The sequence below is a fragment of the Pelecanus crispus genome, chromosome Z (assembly GCF_030463565.1).
Source record: "Pelecanus crispus isolate bPelCri1 chromosome Z, bPelCri1.pri, whole genome shotgun sequence".
Classification (NCBI taxonomy): Eukaryota; Metazoa; Chordata; class Aves; order Pelecaniformes; family Pelecanidae; genus Pelecanus; species Pelecanus crispus.
Genome location: NC_134676.1, coordinates 4808208 through 4827668, shown reverse-complemented (window position 1 = coordinate 4827668; position 19461 = coordinate 4808208). Strand labels below are relative to the sequence as shown.

The following is a 19461-nucleotide window of genomic DNA, read 5'->3' as shown; positions in this document are numbered from 1 at the left end:
CAAGTTAAATGGGTAATCAAGGTACTATCAGTTTAAGTGGCTGTAGATTACAGACCGCACCGACTTAGCTACATTTCTTTTTAACAGGGTATCTGAGTTAATCAGTGTAGATATATTCATTCAGTCTCTTGAATATATGAGCTCTAAGTTTGTCAGGATCAATCCTTAAACAGCTTCCAATTCATTCACCAGCTTTCCGTTCCTCATGCCAAGAGAGCGGTTTTCCGTTAACAGATTCCAGTTTGGCTTATATCATCTGGATACTATTAATCACATGAATTGATTTCCACAATTATTTTTCCTTTTTTTTGTTCTCCCTTTCATGCAAGTTACCCTATAACTCATTTTTGGCAGTAAAAATAAACTAGTCATCATCTGTGTTTAAAATATTTGTATCTTCTGTGAACCAAGCATCTTTCTTTGGAACACCACTGAAAGAGTCTTCAAACAACCATCAAAACATGACTCATTTTGCTACCATTTTGACAAAACTAGACTACGCCAAATGACAAAATGCTGTCCTTTACAGCTTGGACCTACCTTTTAAAAATAAAATCTATAATGTAAGTGCATAGGCAAAAATACGATGTTTGCAATGTCCATGTCTGCAAACCTTTATATCATTTAGAAGCAGAACAAACTTTCACCCTATGTAAATGCCACGTGTTTCCATGGACAGGTCTTCCAGGCACAAGAAAACCTTGATGAAAGTTCTTTTAAAGTCTAAAAAACTCAGTGATTTCAGTGAAGAATTGGAAATTCTGGACATTCAAAGGCAAATCCAATGTGTTAATGCATATTTCAGAAGCCTAAATTCAGTGGTCAGTTTTGAAAACTTGACCTCCTTTTATCCTCATTTTCTTTCCATTCCAAATCTTCAGTTGAACAATGACACAAAAGATGGAAAATCTGTGGAGTTCTGTTATTGGATTCTCAAAAGCTTCTCCAGGAGATACTGATTACATTTTACCAGTCTAAGTTGGACCCTAGAGATCCAAAATATGCCTCATAATTGAATACATATTAAGTATGTTGACCCCATGGATCAGATCAGCACACTATTTCCTTGTTAATGCTGCAAGGGCTTTAACTACAGTTTGACCTCTTCATTGTCTCCAGCTTTCCTGGGAACAAGCTCTGTCTTCAGATCAGGCAATTTCCACCCCCCTCCATTCAGGACACAGGCATAGAAAAACATGCTGAAGATCAGATTGAAAATAAGACACAAAAATTGCGTGCAGCATGGTTGAGGGGAGACTGGAGGAAATATAAAGGAAACATTAGGCTTTCGGTTCTGATTTTCACATTAAGAAAGATGCTTTTTCTTCCTTTGCCCTGGGAGCCAAATTTTTGCCATATTAGATAGAGGGGAAAAGGCTCCCTCTTGTTCTTGGAAGATGGACAGATTTCCTGGAAGCCTTCCTCAGTCTGAAGATGCAATTTCAACAGTCAGTACTTAGCTGGGGACTAACCAGGAGACTCTTTTATGAACATAGAGATGTCAAGCAAGGGCATGCTGTCCTTGACCTAAACCTCCCTCCAACTGCAACCTGTTACAATGTTCTGTGGACATGATTTCTTTCTCCCTGCTGCCCTAGCCCAAACTGGCAAGGAAATCAGACGAGTTTACAAATACACTTCTCACAAAAAAAAAAAAAAAAAAAAAAAAAAAATCTACAAACGGCCACACACTTTAAAACCCATCTTAAGGAGCTGCTGTGTGAACTTACGTTGCCTTTTTCAAATTTATTGACAGTGTTGATGCAGTTGTAGAGAACTCGCTCTCCCGTGTCTCCCTGGTCACCGATGAGGCAGACAAAGACATTGGCATCGGTGCCGCTCCCACTTACCATCCCAGTGCAAACTGTCACCCGGTATTTTATCACTGTGGAGACATAAATTAATAAAACAATTTCAGCAACACTATTAATTGCCATTTAAATTTACTGCACTTTCCACAGACTTGCAATTAATTTTAAGTGTTCATACTTCCAGTTGGTACTTCTGCTGATGTATTGACTTTTACACTTCCAAGTTACCACTGGGAAAAGAAAAAAAGCCAAAATGGGAAGGCCTGAAATGTTAAGAAAATCCATAAAACCCCTCCAAAGGAGGACAGAAAAATGCTGCCTCCTTCAGGTAAAACCTCACAAATTGGAGTGCATAGCCTCCTTGGGACCCCAGCCCTCCTACCTCCCCTCCTGCCTTCCTGAGAGGGTCCTGGTGATGGGGGACCTTGTAACAGCGTGTTTGGGGAAAACATTGTTGTTAGCATCCAGGGCACGGCAGGCAGACAAAAAGAGTTCAAAAGGGCTGAGCGCTCAAGGACCTGAGGAACGGGCTCTTCATGTTGGCTTTATGGGCCAGGAAAAGCCCAGTTGGCCCCATCTCCTTGGGACCCTCATAGTGCAGGAGGTTGGGTTGTGTCTTGCCTCCTTGTCACCTTTGAGATCTTTATTTAGGGCTTTGCTGGATGGATTCTGAGCTGCCACCTTCCTCCCCCCCACCCTGCCCTCATCTCTGCCCTCCCCACCCATTGGGTGAAGGATTTCCAGAAGAAATTTCACAACAAAGAACCAGCCCACAAAACAACCTTTGAGAGAGAGAGAGCTTTTTCTCCAGCATCAGGAAGAGACAAGAAGCAATGCTCCCACCCTCCCTCCAAAACCCTCCTGCAAGCCCAACACGTGAGTGCTGCATCTCACCTCTACTCAGCACAACTGCTCCTCACGGGAAAGTGCCTGCATTTGAACTCAAGCAGCCCTCTCCACAGTTGATTAAAAATACATTTCAAAACCAGGTTTATTTACATTTTAATAATATCTGCAATTACAATTACTCTTCCTCTTCTGAGGGACTGCTCAGCTGCATGCAGATCACTGAGTTCATTGGAAATTTCAGAAAAGAGGGGGCTCATGGTTTACAGAGTGTAGAGCCCCATTGGGTGCTTTGGTGGAAATAAGAGAAATCCCAATGGCCACCTTGAGATAGTCTGCTCTCCAAAATTCTCCCTCCAAGCACATTTCGTTCTTGTGACACAAGGTCAAGACAGAATTGACCGCTTCAGGAAGCCAACACAATGTTCTGCAGCTTTCCTTAATTAAATCTCCAGATTGAGCATAGTTAACCCAATAAATAGTTGAGATTGCTGACACATAGTGAAAGGTGCCTATGCTCTTGCACAACTGTTCTGTGCAGCTTCCTATACATTTACACATATAGCTGCATAACTGTCCGTATAATTAAATAAAACTTTGAAGTCCAAAAATCATTGTTAAATTTTAAGTTGTACTTCAGCTAAGCTTCCTTTCCATGAACATCCCTTCAAACCTGGCATTTCACATTTTAAGGGAGACTGGAAAAAATACAGGTTTGAAAAAAAAAAGATATATAACTCTGGAAACAATTGTGCTGTGGCCAGATCTCTCCCATCTCCCACCACAGAGAAATCTGTTCAGAATAAGCGCCTGGGATTTCTGAGGCTTCATGCAGCTAATGATGCACACAGAAAATACTGCAGAGAGAAAGTGCCAGAAAGAGGAGCTAATTGAATTGCATCAGTCTGCCTCTGCATCCCTTACACAAAGAGGGTTTCTATCTATTCAGGTCCTAAGCGAGCCCCTGCACGGAGCCCGTGGCTCTCACCTGGCATGACTTCAGTCACCAGAGATCCCTCCGCAGGGAGCTCCCGCACGATCTCATTGTCGTCTTCATTTATATCTAGCCAGCGGCCACAGTTGAATGAGTATTTTTCTTTTGTCAGCGTTTTCAGCAGAGTTACCTTCATTAAACCAAAACACTGCATGAGTTCAGAGGCTTAAAGACAAAAAAGCAACAAGCTCCTGACAGGTTTTTTGCCTGAGAAGCAAGAGTAGGTAGCAGCAGAGAAATAACACACATTAATAACAAGACCGTCATTCAGATTTGCACACTGCAGCGATGCACAGAGCAAAGTCTGTCACAGCCGATGGCTTTTCATTCCTCCTTTCTCCAGTCACTCCATGGTGTTGTGAAAGTTTTGATGGATACCGTGGCTCTTAGTAATTGTTCGTCTTATGCCACTGTATAAATCCACAGAGCAAATCGTGGATGGTGCTTGCACTGCTGGTCCCTGTGGCTCAAAACCAGTGCATGGCACTGCAAACACCCAGAAAATGGCAACAAGAATGATCAAAGATCTGCAGTAGCTTCCAAAGGAGCCATGAGCAAATAAGGTGGGGCTTTGCAGATGGCTGGAGAAGGGGTGAAGGCAGGGTATGATGAAGGTCTACAAAATCACAGGTGGCGTGGAGAAGGCAGAGGGAGGTCCATTATTCACTCTTCTGCTACAAGAAATACGGGGCATCAAATGATCCTTGTAGAACACAGTTCAAAGCAAACAAAAGGACAAAATTGACTTGTTAAGTCCTTGCCAAACACTATTATGGTTTCTAAAAGTTTAATTGTTTGAGGGGAGACTGGAACTTTTCAACAAATGGAAGAGAAACCTACTAAATGCTTCATATTTAGTAGATCTGTTCAGGAAGCAAGTCTCCAACTGGAAATAGTTGAAAGCTGGAAGAATATTAGGGGGAAGTATCATAAATGTTTTGTCCTTTGCTTACTGTTCTCTAGTCATCCACTTAAGTGACACAGGAGAGAGGATGTTGGACTAGATGGACTTTTGGCCTGACCAGTATGGCTGTTCTTACGTTCTTGTAATAGAAAATGGAAGCCTGCCCCGACATGAAGCAAGCCTGGCATGAAACGTGTGAGGACTGGAACAAAGCATTGTTAAAGCTTCATCTAAGTTCCTAGATGCTAAAATGCATGCACAAGTGATGGGATTCATGTGCCATGAGCCTGATGCATCCAGAAAACGTCAGACTGGCGTATACAGGCAGATTGATTTCATGCATCTTCACCAGATTTGCTTGGACAGTTTGGCCCAAAGTGAATCCTTGACACACTGTCAGATCCCTCTTGTCCTCCCTGAACACAATTTCTGTGCAGGAAAAGAGGATACCCCAGGGAAATGTATAGCTATGGAAGGTGTAAACATTCTTGCTCATCATCTGTGAACAAACAAACAGAGACGATTACAGTGGCCCGAAGTCTGACCAGCATTTTATTTTTGATAAAGACCACAGCCAGACGCCTTCTCCCACCAAATGGTGAACACAGCAGTACCTGATGCCCTCTCCCCACTGGGGAAGTTGTTTGGCTGCATATGCTTTCGCAGCTCCCTGACAATGCAGGAGAGCAGAATGTGTCATTAGAAGCATGCGAGAGAAATATCTAAGCGGTAAATTGTGATTTATCATCACAGTTATTTATGGCTGCGTAGCAAAGTTTATGTTTTGTTAAGTGCAGAAAACGTCTTCAAAGCTCTGTAGGAGTATGGATGAAGCTTAGAGATGAACTTGCTGCCTTGCAGACCCAGGTGAGGGCTGACAGCGCGGTAATCATTGCTGGTAGAACAAAGGACATGTGACTGAGGATCCAGAAGATCACCCTTTTTATTTCCCAAACAGCACAGCACTGCTCTCTCCTGCAAAGTCTACACAGGCTCCTCCAGCCTCCAGGTGTCCACCTCCTGCAATGGGGCTGTCAGCACTTCAGGGCAGTTTATACTCCACCATACAACAGATTTCTACCATAATCAGGTTTTTGTTATGACCAGCCTAAATAGGCCATAGAAGGAGTAGGTTTGCCTCTGAGTAGTAATGATGTCTAAGAGTAGGAAGCTTTCTGAAGACCAAGGAAAACCTCCCACGGCAGCAGTGAGGGGGGACTACAGTGGTCTGACGCTGGAAGGATGGGGAAATGTGATTTTCACCATCAATCTGGGCTGCTGGGAGCTGCCATTTCCCATTGCTCCCATTTTCCATACATAGCTGGGCTGAAATGAGAGGGACAGGAAAGCGAAGGAATTTCCTCCAAAAAGCATGCAATGAATCCTTCTCTCCCCATATATTTTTGCGAATCTATGATGTGCTCTCTTCACATCCCATTTTCATGTAGGATTTCCACTTCCACCCCTTGGCCAGCACCGTCTGTAAAGAGAGGCACCTCTGACCACTGCCCATCAAACTCAGCTGCCAGCTGGGGAATGCAGTGACCCAGGACTGACACTGCACACACCTCTGTGACCAGTCTGGCTTTTCAGGTCTACCTTGCCTTGCCGTCCCCTCACCTTATTCAGATGCCAGCCAGCAAAGGGATTTCTTTTCTCATGCCATATCCGAAGCTTATAAAATGTGCCCAGATCAGGGAGCTCGATCTACAGAGGGGGAAAAAAAAAAATGCATTGTCCATTTCTGTAAGTCAGCAAAGCATGCACACAAAGGACACCTCTGAACATCTTTTAAGAGCCAAATCAGAGGGGAGCCAAAAACTAAAGTTAAAAAAAAAAAAAAAAAAAAAAGAAAAGTTCTTTAAAAGTAATAAACCCTACTCTGCAAAGACAGCTTGATGCCTCTCTTTTCAGGAGAGGAGAACATGTAATTTGAACCCATACACTTTTGATCATGAGAGCTCCTTGAAACCATTCTTCCCAGCAGGAACTAAGGCCAGTTCTCAAGCTTCAGCTCTTTCTCAAAGGGTCTGCAAAGCACAGCCACGCTTCCTCCAGAAGGCATCTACAGCTGCTGGTGCAAAGCGGGTAAATGTTTTGGCTGCAGCCATGCATTAAAATCCTTTGTTTCTCCATTTTTCTCTCACCAGTCTCCAGTTAACTTTTAAACATATTTGTTCCTAAACAAACATATTTGTTCCTAAACACAAGAAGACCCTCCCCAGCCTCCAAACTCAACATGCTGTTGAGCTCAGCCCCAAACATCCATGGAGGCTCATGTCCAGCATGGCTGAAAAACAGATCACTGAGGAGAGGAAACACCACTGCTAATTCTCCTGTAAATACCTAATAACCACATACGCACTGGGGGAAAGCTAGATAAATTATTAGCTTTAGAGAGGCATGGTCTAAATGGGTAGAGCAGTCTATAACATGAGTGGGGCTGTGCCTGAAGGGGAGACTATCTGCTTCAGGAGCCACAAAGGAGATGTGGCACTTTGTACCACCATGACTTGAAGTCATCACTGCCTGAGCACCCAGGAACACCAGCCTAAGCCCTGCTTGGCAAAGACAAGCCGTATCTATAGGTGGGGAAATCATTTGCCTCACCACCAAACCGAATGACTTCACCTCCACTTCAGAAGGATCTACTGAGGTAAAGATCTCATGCTGCTGATTTTCCGTACAGGGCTGAAGTTAATGCCCTGGAAAACAATACCACACCAAATTTATCACTATCACGAGATTCATACCATGAACTTGTCAGTCTGTCCAGTTTCAAAGTTGTCTGAATTGTTGTCCAGCTTCATCTCATCTGACTTCCCTTTGTCTCCATAAATCTGGAAGAAGATGGTGGCATCTGTCCCTGCATTCTTAATGTCACTTGTCCAGATCCACAGAGACCAAGGGCTTTCTACAAAGAAGGGTTCAAGACATTTTGTTTAGAAACTGATTTTTAAAGGTGTCCTAGTGAAAACATAGTTCTCATTCTTTCCCCTGGGTGGTAGAGAGGACAGGATGGTATGACAGAAAACGAGGGCCTTTTATCCTTTTCTGCACAAACATAATCAGCTGCTACATGATATACAGGAATCAGCTTGCCTGGAAATATAATTCTGTGTTTCCATTCAAAATAAAATGAGAAAAACCATAAATCACCACTTTCCAGGTGAACCATATTCTTTTATGTCACACATTACTAACAGGGTAATCCAGGGATGTGCTCCATCTCTGTAGTTTCAGTGTACTTCTTCAACACCTACAACTCTATCTTCAAAGATCATTTCAAAGCCAGTGAAATACTGTCAGCTTTCTTCTTGTCAATGAGAAAGAGTCTCCAGTTACGTGCGTATGGTGCAATGCAGCTCCAGGTAGTTCCTAAAACTTGCTCCAGATGATCTGCGTCTGGAACAAGGAGGAGTATGGATACAGCCATGTAGCCTTATGGTTGGACTGGATGATCTTAAAGGTCTTTTCCAACCTAAACGATTCTATGATTCTATGATTTCATCCTGAGCTAATGAGTCTTCCTGAGACTGGACCAATTACCCCAAATATGCCTTTTGCAGGATAGACTGGCTTGGAGCCCATTGAGGTATCTCTAGCCAGGCTGCATCGTGTGGGGCAAACATGCTCAGAGCAACATAAAGATATTTTTTTAAAGTCTTTAAATTATTTAAATGCCTAAATCCCACCTGACTTTAGTTAACACTTGTGTTACTCTAAGCGACATGCCCAAAGATCGTGGCAAAGCTACAAAATTTTTCTCTCTCAAGTCTTCATCCAACATTTTAACTATAAAAGCAGTCCACCCGCAGCAGCTTCACATTGGTTTTCGTACCGGAGGATGGTTACACATACAAAGGTGACATTATTTCCTCTAAAGAGCCCCTCATCTGCATTCTTTATTGATAATAACGTGTTTCACTTCTGCAGGTCTTGCAGCACCTACAGGAGACGGCACAGGTTTCTTTCCTGACTCAGACATCAGCTGAATATTTAACAAATCCTGATGAAAGAATTGCTAACCCTTTCAGTATGCCTGAGCCCACATGAGCACGGCTTGACCTTCAGAGCCCAGAATGTAATATAAAAATATGATGACATGCATATAAATTAGATTTTTACTGATCTACTCAGCATTTGACTGTAAAAAAAGAGGTGACAGCTACTCAAAAAAATGAGGGGGAAGAGGGAACTCACTTTTAGAAAAAGTTTTGCCTTTATTATAATCATATGCAAAATGTTGACGGGCACTCCATTCTGAGAAACACCAGCAAGTTTTATCTGAGCAGAAATGAAGCTAAGGCAAGTTTGCGTATGGCATGTGATAAAGCAGCCTGCTCTCCCTGGGGAAAAGTGCAAGGGCCATTCAGACACCAGAGATTTCTCTCATCTGTCTGGTATGGCCTCCCTGACCTCTTGCTGAAGGAAAGGAAGAGTGATGCATGCAGGGAGGGGGAAAGGTGAACTTGTACCAGAATTAAATGCTGATAGAGGGGTGTAGGGAGAAACCACACAGGGAGAAACGTGGGTGAGCTAGGTCTGCAGCTGCCGGAGACGAGCAGGCATTTCCCCAAATACCCATCATCATCCTCCCAAGGCTTGCTGGGCACGTTCCCCTGTTTCCTATCCCTTCACATCAAGGGATCCAGGCAGTTTGGAAATTCTTGGAGCCAGAGCAAATATTCCCCAGGGCACAAACACCGGGGGCAGGGCTAGACCTGACACAACAGTTTCCAGGATAACATTCGAGATAAGGTTGGGGTGGGGGGGGTGGAGGATAAAAAAAGACTGAGAATAAATACAAGCTACACGTCGAGCTGCAATCCGCTGGGGGAACAGCTTGCAAACGCTGCGCAGGGAGCCATTTCACCATGGATACCCAAAGTGAGGTTGAACCAAGCTTTGATCAGCTCTACAGAAAGGGACAGTCCTGTATGCACGGGGAGATAGGCGAGATGACATAATAGGTCTTTTCTAACTCCAAGTCTTACGCTTCTATAATCTGGCAGCTAAAGGTCACAGATTTCTCAAGGCTAATGCTCTCTGTCTATCTCCTGCACTGCGGCAGCAGGGGAATTAGCCTGTCAATAACAATCAGAGCTGATAATAGAGGGTTAAAGGTTGCAGATGCTTTAGTTAAATGGACCGAGTCAGAGGCGCGATGTGGTTATAACGCTGACTAACATTTAGATAAAGCTTATTTAAATGAACTGCTGTTTAAGCAGGAGCCCACCAGAAGCCTTCGGATTAAACTGTATCTATTATCCTAATGAAAACATTCTGCTTACACATACGCACCGGCACAGGCGAGACGGCAGCGAACCGTTTTGCTTGGTGCAAAACCAGCCAGCGAAGGCGGGTGCTGGAGCTGTGTGTGGATGGATGAACGTGCCGGTACGCTGCCCTGCATGACACGGAGCAGCACGTCCCAGCAAACATGTGCCATTGCCTCCCTCTAGAGAAGAGGCTTCAAATGCAGCGCTCGCGTGCCTTGGGAGGCACGTTTGGCAGCTGGACAGGACTAAGCTGCTTTTTCTCTAAGGCCAAGAGCAAAAAAAGTTGAAGTTAGTGGGGAGAGTTTGGGTTTTCTTCCTGTTTTCCCCCAGGTTTGTCCTTTTATTATATTTAGGTTTTGTTTCCATCTGGAACAGGAAAGCTTTGCTTCTGTAGTGATAAGAAACGTAGCCTGGCTTGTCTGCAAAGGTGAGATGGCAGCTGAGGCAGCCCTAAGCTCAGTAAACCTAGGAAGGCTGCCAGGTCCAATTTCTTCCCTTAAGAAAATAAGTGGAATTCTTCAAAATATTTAAAAAAGCTTCATTTTAAAACTCCCCAACCCAGGATGTTCAAAGCCGAAACTCATGCAGGACTCAATTCACTTGAGCCTCTACTTGACCATGAGTCTACCCATGTCATGTTGCATAGGTGACACACCAGGTGCTGTTACATGAGGGGGGTCACAGGAGGCTACTGGGCACTTGTACCTACTTTTCAGTCTTCTCTGGCGCAGGGACACCATTTCGTAGAGCTCCCGCTCTATGAGACCATCTCCTTCATCTTCATCCAGCCATTTCCCACACGGGAAGGTTTGCTCAATACCAGTGAATGGGCAGTAAACCACCACCTAGGAGAAGAGACTGGGAAGGTGAGTTTGGTTATTCTGTTACTGGCAGCCCACAGGACCTTGGTACTGAAAACTTAAGTAACTGAAGCAAAGACAGAGCTGGAGATCTTGGCCCTGCTTTCAAAATCAGATTTTCTGGACCAACATGAACTGGACTGCTTGCACAATTCCCAATTTGGCGTATAGCTAGGACCCACCTGTCCTGTTATCCCCACTTTCCCAGAAGTACATCAAAATGGGTCAACCAAGAAAAGGTAAAACACCACGAGGGGAAGGGAGCAGGAGCAGGCAGTGTGGTTGCAGGAGTCAGCGTGTGTCAGTGTGCAGCACATGCCCTGCACCACACCAGTGCACAGTAGGGTTTTGCAAGAAACACAAGATACAAAAAGCCTTCAAACACATCCTAAGCTGATTTTGCTTTCCAGGAAAACTGCATTTCCTCCCAGCTTCAGGGTAGGCAGCTGCCTCCCTCTCCACCCTCCCATTAGCTCCTGCTTATCTTGTACACGAACTCACATATTATATTGCTCCACTACCCCCCAGTAACAGCTGTGGCCAGCCACTTTGTTTTTTTTCTGAGCTCCAGAGCAGCATCTAAAAACTTCAGGAAAGTCTGAGTACAGAAGATAACTTTGAAATGCTCAGCACAATCCAAGACTACATTTCCATCCGGCCCCTTGGGCGAACATCTGAAGGTGCTTTTGGCACTGGGCAAACAGTAATCTCTATCTTTGTGACTGCAAAGGGGCAATCAACCCAATTAGCAAGTGAATGACTTATGCATGTAATGTGCCTTTGAGGCAATCAGCTACCACCATGCATTATGTATAATATTGACTTGGTTTACCTGTGATATAGTCATCCAAATAAAAGCAGAATTTTTTTTCTTTAAACCGTATTTGGTTGTTGGGGTCAGGTTATGAATAGGAAACAGGCTGACAGCTGCCTACAGACAAACAACTTAGTCTCACCTTCTCACAAAACCAGCCAGAACTGACGCCGCAATTATCATGCCCAATGGTGACTCTGCTGAGAGGGCTGAGAAGAGCAGCTATCTCCACGTTAAAGAGATCTGTCCTGGCACGCTCAAATTCACCTCCTTCCAAGAAAATCTTCCCACTGTTCTTTAAGCCTTTGGAGCCATGGAGGATTACGTGGATCTTGGAGTTTGTGCCAGCTCCTCTGATATCTCCTGTCACTACAGCAACGTTGTACACAATACCTGAAGGAAACAGGAATTCAGTTAGAAAGAAAGGAAGGGAGGAAAAAAGGCTGAGAGTAATAATTTTTGATTGGATTTACATTGGGCTTTACTGGTTTCCCACTCGTCTTTTTAGCTTTCGAATTACACACAGTGCAACGCTTCATTTGTTTTCATTCCACGCATACTCACAGCTACCTTCAGACTGTCTAAGAGAAACAGATTTGCGGCAACAAATTCGCTCAAAAAAAGTATGGGGCTTTTTATCACCATGTGGTGATGATTAGGTGAAGAAAGGCAAAAAATTGAATTGGCAACTAAGTCAGTCGCTTGAATTTGAGAGGTACTAAGCAGCAGACACAGCAGAGGATGCTTAGAGGATGGAGGGGTGTTGCTTTAAACAGTGGTGGTGAGATCTGCAGCATGACAAAACTCTGAAAATATGGGGCCAGCAGCCTCCGATGCCACTGAAGACCCTCACTGCCACTCTGAGAGCCTAAAGATCTCAGCAAAGCAAGGCTTGGGAGCAGTATTAGCCCAGCTAGAAGAAAGAAAAGTATTTCTGAAAAGAAGTCTATATACATCAAAGCTCACCTGTTTTCTTCTAGCTCTAAATGTTGGTCTAAGAAAGATAACACTTCTTCCTACAAGCCTTACTTCTCAGTAGGCTCATTGACGGGCATATCTTGGGGCTGTGTCACGGCATCAAATAAGGAGACACCTCTGTAACTATAACAGTGTTTTAGGGAGCATGTATAAAACAGCTGAGGTGCAAGCTAAGCTCTTCCTTTACTTAAATCACCCAGAAATTTCAATAGGGATGAAGTAGAAACATCAGAACCCACTCTCCTATAAACAATCCTCTCTTTCTTTAAAGTTTACATTAAAAATTGTACTCAGGCATGTTTTCTTGTGTGTATGGAATATCTTCAACAAAACGCATGAAAGCAGGAGAAAATGCACAGTCATGAATAGTAAAAGAATAAGAGAAGCTTTGAGTAAATTAATTACTTTTTTTTAGATTTTTTTCTCCTGATTTTTCCCATCCTGCAGTCAGGACACTGCACCCAGACCACTTTACCTGCACGCATGCCGGGAGGAGTATGAGCACTGCAGATGTTGAAAACCATGCAATAAAGGAAAGAACAGCTGTTATGTGCATAGTCAAAGTGCTTACCTTTATGCTAATGAATAAATACAGGCAGAATGCTATCCAAATCATCTTCTGCCTCGTAGTAATTTGTTTTATTGACTTTACATCCAGGTTTCTTTTAACAGAGACATAACTTTTGGTTGTCTCTCCTCTAACCATGTTTGATAATAAAAAAGCCAGTTTTAAGGCTCAGCACTGCCTTTCTTGTTTTGTAAAAGGATGCATAATTCCCCAGTACAATATGCACTACTGCGTGGCACGTTGGTGACTGTGGAAATACTCATCTACTTTCTGAAGGCTGGTGAGCAACTTGCTGAAGTACAAGCCAGATCTTTCATCTTTTGCCCAACAGCCCCATATCTAGGTGCATCAGGCGATAAATCAGCATGTAGGTCCTGCACGGCTTCACCAGTGAGATGTGGAGGTGGGAAATGTGATGGTAGTCCAGGGACCCTCAGACAAAACTGCCTGTCACCAGCAGACGGTCCGCTGCAGGTCTCCCTGAGCACAAGGCATTCAATCTTCTAAAAAAACCATGGCCAGTAGTATTAATTAGGCCTTTGTATCTTTGCATTTCCCACCATGGATTCAGCCCGTGACTTTACCTGTGGCTTCGGTGCCCCCAACAAGTACGTCCCTCTGGATTTTTCCATCATCTTCATCTAAAGCAAACCAGCGGCCAACCGGGAATTGGTACACACATTTATTGCCAATGTCTTCAATAATGACCTGAGAGAAAGGAAACAGCACCTTGCAAAATACATGTGGAAAAAACAAAGGTGTTACACGAGGGGGTGACAGAAGGGAAGAAGCTTAATGTACACACTTTCACCTGATATTTAATATATTCAATACTCAAGCAGATCCCTCTCCGCACCCTAATTAGTACTGATAGAATTTCAGACAATCAGTGAGTAAAAACCAGGCTTCTTTTTTTTCTTTTTTTATCCCGTGAACTCAATCTGCATCTCGCGCAGTGTATGAGACCAGATGTCTCTGCTAGCAAGACCAGCTGGCTGGCCTGTCTTCCTTCCCTCCAGAGCCCGTTTGCTGGCTACTCTTCTCCATCAGCTGAATGGCAGCTCTTTGTTCTGCTTTGGGAACAGGCTGTCTTCTTTCTCACTCAGTTTTAGAGCCTTGTTCTAAAATAATACCAAGGAATTTTAGGACAAGTCAAGACTGTCGGGTCAGTTTGTGTGACCTAGTAATATCGTGTTAACTCTCCTCAGTTACTCCAGGATGGAACCATTGCAAAAACAGCCATGAAACCCTGTGGTAGGAATAGTTTCTAATTTAGAAGGATTTGGCTCTTGGCCCTACTCTAGAGACATATTCCTCTGACACAAGCCAGGGAACAGTCTTCACCTTTAAGCCGGTGTTACCCACTTGAAGTTTCTTGCACCTCCTGCTGAGGCATTTCTTACCAACATCTTCTTCTGGGTTCCTGAAGCTTGCCATAGAGTGACTGCAGTATTTTAAACAAGCGGTGAAGAGTACTGAAGATTTTCAGCCAGAAAAGAAGAAATCAAAATCTCTACTTTCCTGCATGGCTTATATCTCAGAGAAAGAAAATTCACTATTAGGGATAGAAAGTCATTGTCACTTTTCTCTGCCTTCACAGCAAACAGGGAGAATCTGAAATCTGTCCTTTCTGACAGATTTGTGAAACCATTCTTTGGGAACCAGAGCTTCCCCTCCTGTCACTCCTTCCACAATCTGCTGTTGCCTGTAGCATTACCAATTCTCACTGTACCTCGGTAAACATGGACAGAAGTGTCTGCCAGGGCTGGGATTGTCAGCATGAGACAGCAGTGTTGTGCTGGAGTGTTAGAGACTAAAATATATGAAGTTCAGAAGAAATATCAACACTCAGATTCCCCTCTACCTGCTGATCCTCTGGGTTCTTGTTAATATCTTTATTCATATGTTTAGAGGTAGAAAACCAGCTCTGAGTGTAAGCCACATGGAAAACCCAGGACACCTGAGAAGAACTTCTGATGATGTTTAGCAAGTTCATCCAGGAGTGAGCTAGAGTCCCCAAATATTGGAGCACATTAGAGAAAAACATCTACCAACAGTAGAAGATAACTGGGCTATGTTTTAGCTCACTCCTCCAAGCTTCCAGCTGAACTGGCAAGGCAAAAGTTGCCTTTTACTTAATCACAAACATCTCAGTGGTTCCTGTGGCAGAATATAGGATTAATGTGTTGGCTGCAACTAGTCGCTGCTTCAGGCTTTGGGACTTAGGCAACCTAACCAACATCAAAAATTATGTCATGTAGACTGCATCTGTAATGTGAAGGTGAGGTTCCTTTTCCATGGGTTTTCCCCCCTATTTATAACAGGGAGCACAACAGCTCTGGTTTTCATCTTCTGCATTTTTCATGGACAACCAACATAATAACTTTTAGTGCAGCGTATGGTGACGGTGGAAAAGCATGTGCTAATATTTGCATTTGTAATGCATCAAACCACCCTGTTATCTAGCATTTACAAATTTGGGGTCAGATCTTCAGTGGATTAAAGCCAGCTGTGTTAAACTACACCAGCAGAGGAAAGAAAATGAGATTAGAGGAAAGAGTCATAGATTTCTCCTTTTAAAGTACTCTTTCAACCATTTCACTAAAAGCTGCAATACCTTCACACCTTAGAGCAGGAGATTAAAATGAGGAGGAAAGTGGGAGTGGAAGAAAAGGATCTTTGTGGCAGGTATATCTTTTTTGCTGTGCCAACAATAAATCACTTAAATTTGGCCAAGCTACAAGTCTTTGCAAATTTCCAGCGTAAACAGATGCAACAGATATTTCTTAAGACTCTGGTATCTTTACTGTCTTGGTAATGAGTTAAGTCAACAGAGTGGGGGGGGGCTTGGAGGACCCGGCTTGGAGAATTCCCTCTCATCTGTCAAAGAAACTGCAGTGACTGAGACAGAAGAAATATTATTAGAGCACACAAATTCAAGTCTTAACAATCGGATTTTCTCACTGCCATAAAGTCGCCTGAGATGCTCAACAATTTACCTAAACCCAGAGTGTCCCTCATTTTCTAACTGCTCAATTTGAATCTGCTGGAGCTGATTTAGATGCACCACAGTGGCATGCAGCAGGCTGCTGCCAGCACTTCATCAGCCCCCCTTTGCTCTGCAGAAAAAGCAAGTGCTGGAGAGGAGACTTCTGGAAAGGTGAAAACTTGATTTGTGCCTTTCTCAGTAACCAGGAACCTGTATCACCAGCAAACATCCTTTCATTTCTTGGCATCAGACTACTGAGAGGGTAAGTGAGACATTTTGATCCTACAACATGCTTACGTTAAACGTCTCAGGAGTAACTAACCTTTGCAAGGAACCAGCCAGCAGAGCCACCCTTGTTATTATGACCTATATTAATTTTCCTTAACCTTCCCAAATTTGGAGCATCGAGTGTGAACTTGTCTTCTGCTCCCTTTTCAAAGTTGTCTTTGTCATTGTCCAGTTTTCTCACACCTGAGAAAAAATATAGAAGAACCAAGGAGGAAAGGGTTACTGGCATATGCGTGTTTGTAAGGAAGCAAATATTTAGGAATGTCACCACTGATTTAATCAAATATTCTCCAGGTACCAGCTCTCTGCAACCAGGATTCAAGGTAAAGGCAGAGGACTTTATATTCTAATAAAAAATGTACCTTTTCTTGAGCACACAAAAGACCAGGATTTTCACTGTAATGTCACAGTTACTTACAGCTCTCAGAGTTTTCAGAAATATATATCCAGATGGCTCTTGCATCTTTTTTTCATACCACCACATTTCCCTTTTATTTTTAATGTCTTTAAAAATCTCCAAACTGTTTAAAAAAGACTTTGGTCACAAGCTGCAGATTTTGTCATTTCAGGACATAGGATTCTTTACTGCATTGCACAGGAAGGATTTCTTTTCAAATTAGGACCCAACCAGGGGTATTGGCTCTTCCTGATCTCACAGGAGCTTGTCTTTATGAAAAGTATTAAAGCATTGACCCCAGTTGCAACCAACGCTGTTCCTGTGCGAGCGATGCTGCGGGTGGGATTGAACCTGCCCAAGGCACCAGTGCAGGGAAAGGTGTCAGAGGACAATTCATCCCACTTACCTTGGAAGGGGATGAATCATTTTCTAGGGGTGTTATTCCTCTATGTAGATATGACAGAGTGCCTGGACAACCAGCTTAGATTTAAACTCTAAATTTCAGCTGTCTCCAGTAAGATCAGATGAATCCCCTTGTAAAAGTCGGGAGAATTAATCAAGGATGAGACCTATCCGCTAGGTTTCATAATCTGTTCAAGGACATTTGGCAGACATGTCATTTTTTCTTGAATTTGACAGGATAGGTGCAGTATAGAAGAGAGAGACTTTGCTAGCTGGGTCTCCAGGAATTTCCGCCCACTCTTCTCCATGACATGACCCAGAGAGTCTGGGCACATCTTTCAGTATTATTCAGTTAAAAATATTTTTAAAAAATCAAATTCAAGTTCCTAGGCCACTGTTGTAGTACAGTCTAGATTTAAAAAAAACAAACAAAAAAGCTACCACCATTACTTTAAAGCCAGCTAATATAAACCTTGGTTAGATGATCTTTTTACATGGCCAAGCAGGCTCAGCCACAGCCTGTGCCACACTGAAAGGACAGCTTCATCCACCCAGGGCCACAGACAGATGGGACATGCAGCTTTCACTGCATGCCCTGTAAATACACATTTGTGTTGGATCCCTCAGCAGACTTGCACTTACTGCACTATTTATGCTGGTGGTTCATCCTGCATTTTCCTAGGGTTTGGGTTTTTTGGTGGTAGGTAACTTCAGTCCTTCTCACAGCTCAGCTACGACTACTGCTCTGCAGACGAAGCTTCCAGAAGCTGTGGATGTGAGAAACCCCAGAGCTAACACCATTTATTGTGCCTTTCACTCAGCCAAATTATTCTGCATTTGCCAGATTGCTGCTGTGTGTTGTTCAGGTCGCAGGCCTGCCGAGCAGGAAGAAATATTTTAGGAAATTATTTGCATTTGAATACCTGTGTCTCCTTTCTCACCGAAGATATTAATGAAGACATCCGCATCTGTTCCACTGCCGCTAACTTCACCCGTAAAAACTCGGACCACGTATTTGTTGACTGCAAGGAGAGAGGCAGAAAGCCCAATACATTAACAACTCAATGGTTTGATAGAAAACATAATAGTACAAACCAATTCAGGCGGTGCTGATGTTATCTTGAAAGCATGCCTGAACCATGGCTCCTAGATCCCGTACATTGACACTCTCCTCCACAAGAGGAATAAAATCCATAGGCAGAGCTCTGATGCTTTGGATAGCCACTGCCCTGGGCAAGAGGAAAAGGTCACTCAGTTCCTGGCCTTGACATTGAAAGCTGAAATAGATGAGAAGAAGGTGCAAATTTTGATGTTGATACATGGCCATTAAATGAACTTGGACCTACACACCAGCCTTGCTTTTTCAAAACGTCAGTGAGTTACAGAGCCAGCCATCTGCCCAAGCTCAGACCTGACCCCTCTGGTCTGAATGCTATCCTAGAGCTATTTTTTCAGCTTAGCTTGTATTAAGCCTGGTTGGTGACAAGAAGTATTTTGAGGAAAGGTCAGTCACACTGCACGAGCATAAAAATTTGAAGGTGACCGCCCTGCTAACCTGCCCAGTTTAAAAAAAAAAATAAAAACCAGTCCTTTTCATTTAATGGAGAAACAGGAGTAAAGCCCAGGAGCGGTGACACTATGAAGCTACATCTTGTGTGGCACCAAGCAACACAAAAATCATATGGGTGAGCCACACCATGAACATTTTACACATGCTGTGTCAGTGAGTTTGAGAAGCAAATCCCTTCAGAGGGATCAGGATGGGTCTAACTTGGCTCCAAAGGACAACAAGGGTGAGCTCACCTGCTTCTGAAACCAGTGAGAAACCCTCACGGCCTTCACTGTGGCTATATTTGGGGCAAACATGAGCAACTTTCAAAATCTACCACTGAAGTCTACCTGACTACCTTGTTCCTCCAAGCAAAATCAGACATGACAGACATTCTAGTGCTGTATTGTCTGTGCAGAACCAGTGCTGGAGACAGACAGCAAGACACAAAACAAGACTGATAAATATTAATGCAAAATCTACTACTGAACATTACATGACCTCATAGATGCCCTCAACAAAGTATCTGTTCTACCCTGCATTACTGAGCCTTGGCTGATACTGCAAGCTCTGTCCTACATCACCTCTTTAGTTCCGAGTCCTGAGCATGCTGCTTCGGCAAAAGGGACAAACGCGCAGGCCACATCACACATACCTCCCTTGCAAAAATAAAACTCTTTGCACCGTGATCGATGGTGAGCAACTTTTTCCCTTTGGCAGGTGCAAAGTTAGGGGAGAAGCTTGTCTGGGCTTCCCAGCCAACACCAGAAATGAATTCC

General features: G+C 43.5%; 1 protein-coding gene across 1 annotated transcript in view; it reads right to left on the bottom strand.

The window, feature by feature from the left end:
• The window catches only part of LOXHD1 (lipoxygenase homology PLAT domains 1), a 155214-nt gene that overhangs the window by 93063 nt on the left and 42690 nt on the right, over nucleotides 1-19461 (bottom strand). Inside the window, exons 5-13 of the mRNA XM_075726325.1 lie at nucleotides 18057-18155; nucleotides 16369-16517; nucleotides 13642-13765; nucleotides 11654-11904; nucleotides 10547-10682; nucleotides 7309-7469; nucleotides 6176-6262; nucleotides 3646-3781; nucleotides 1731-1885 (exon numbers count right to left, since the gene is read on the bottom strand). Coding sequence (XP_075582440.1) covers nucleotides 1731-1885; nucleotides 3646-3781; nucleotides 6176-6262; nucleotides 7309-7469; nucleotides 10547-10682; nucleotides 11654-11904; nucleotides 13642-13765; nucleotides 16369-16517; nucleotides 18057-18155 — 1298 coding nt within the window. The remainder of the gene's footprint in view (nucleotides 1-1730; nucleotides 1886-3645; nucleotides 3782-6175; nucleotides 6263-7308; nucleotides 7470-10546; nucleotides 10683-11653; nucleotides 11905-13641; nucleotides 13766-16368; nucleotides 16518-18056; nucleotides 18156-19461) is intronic.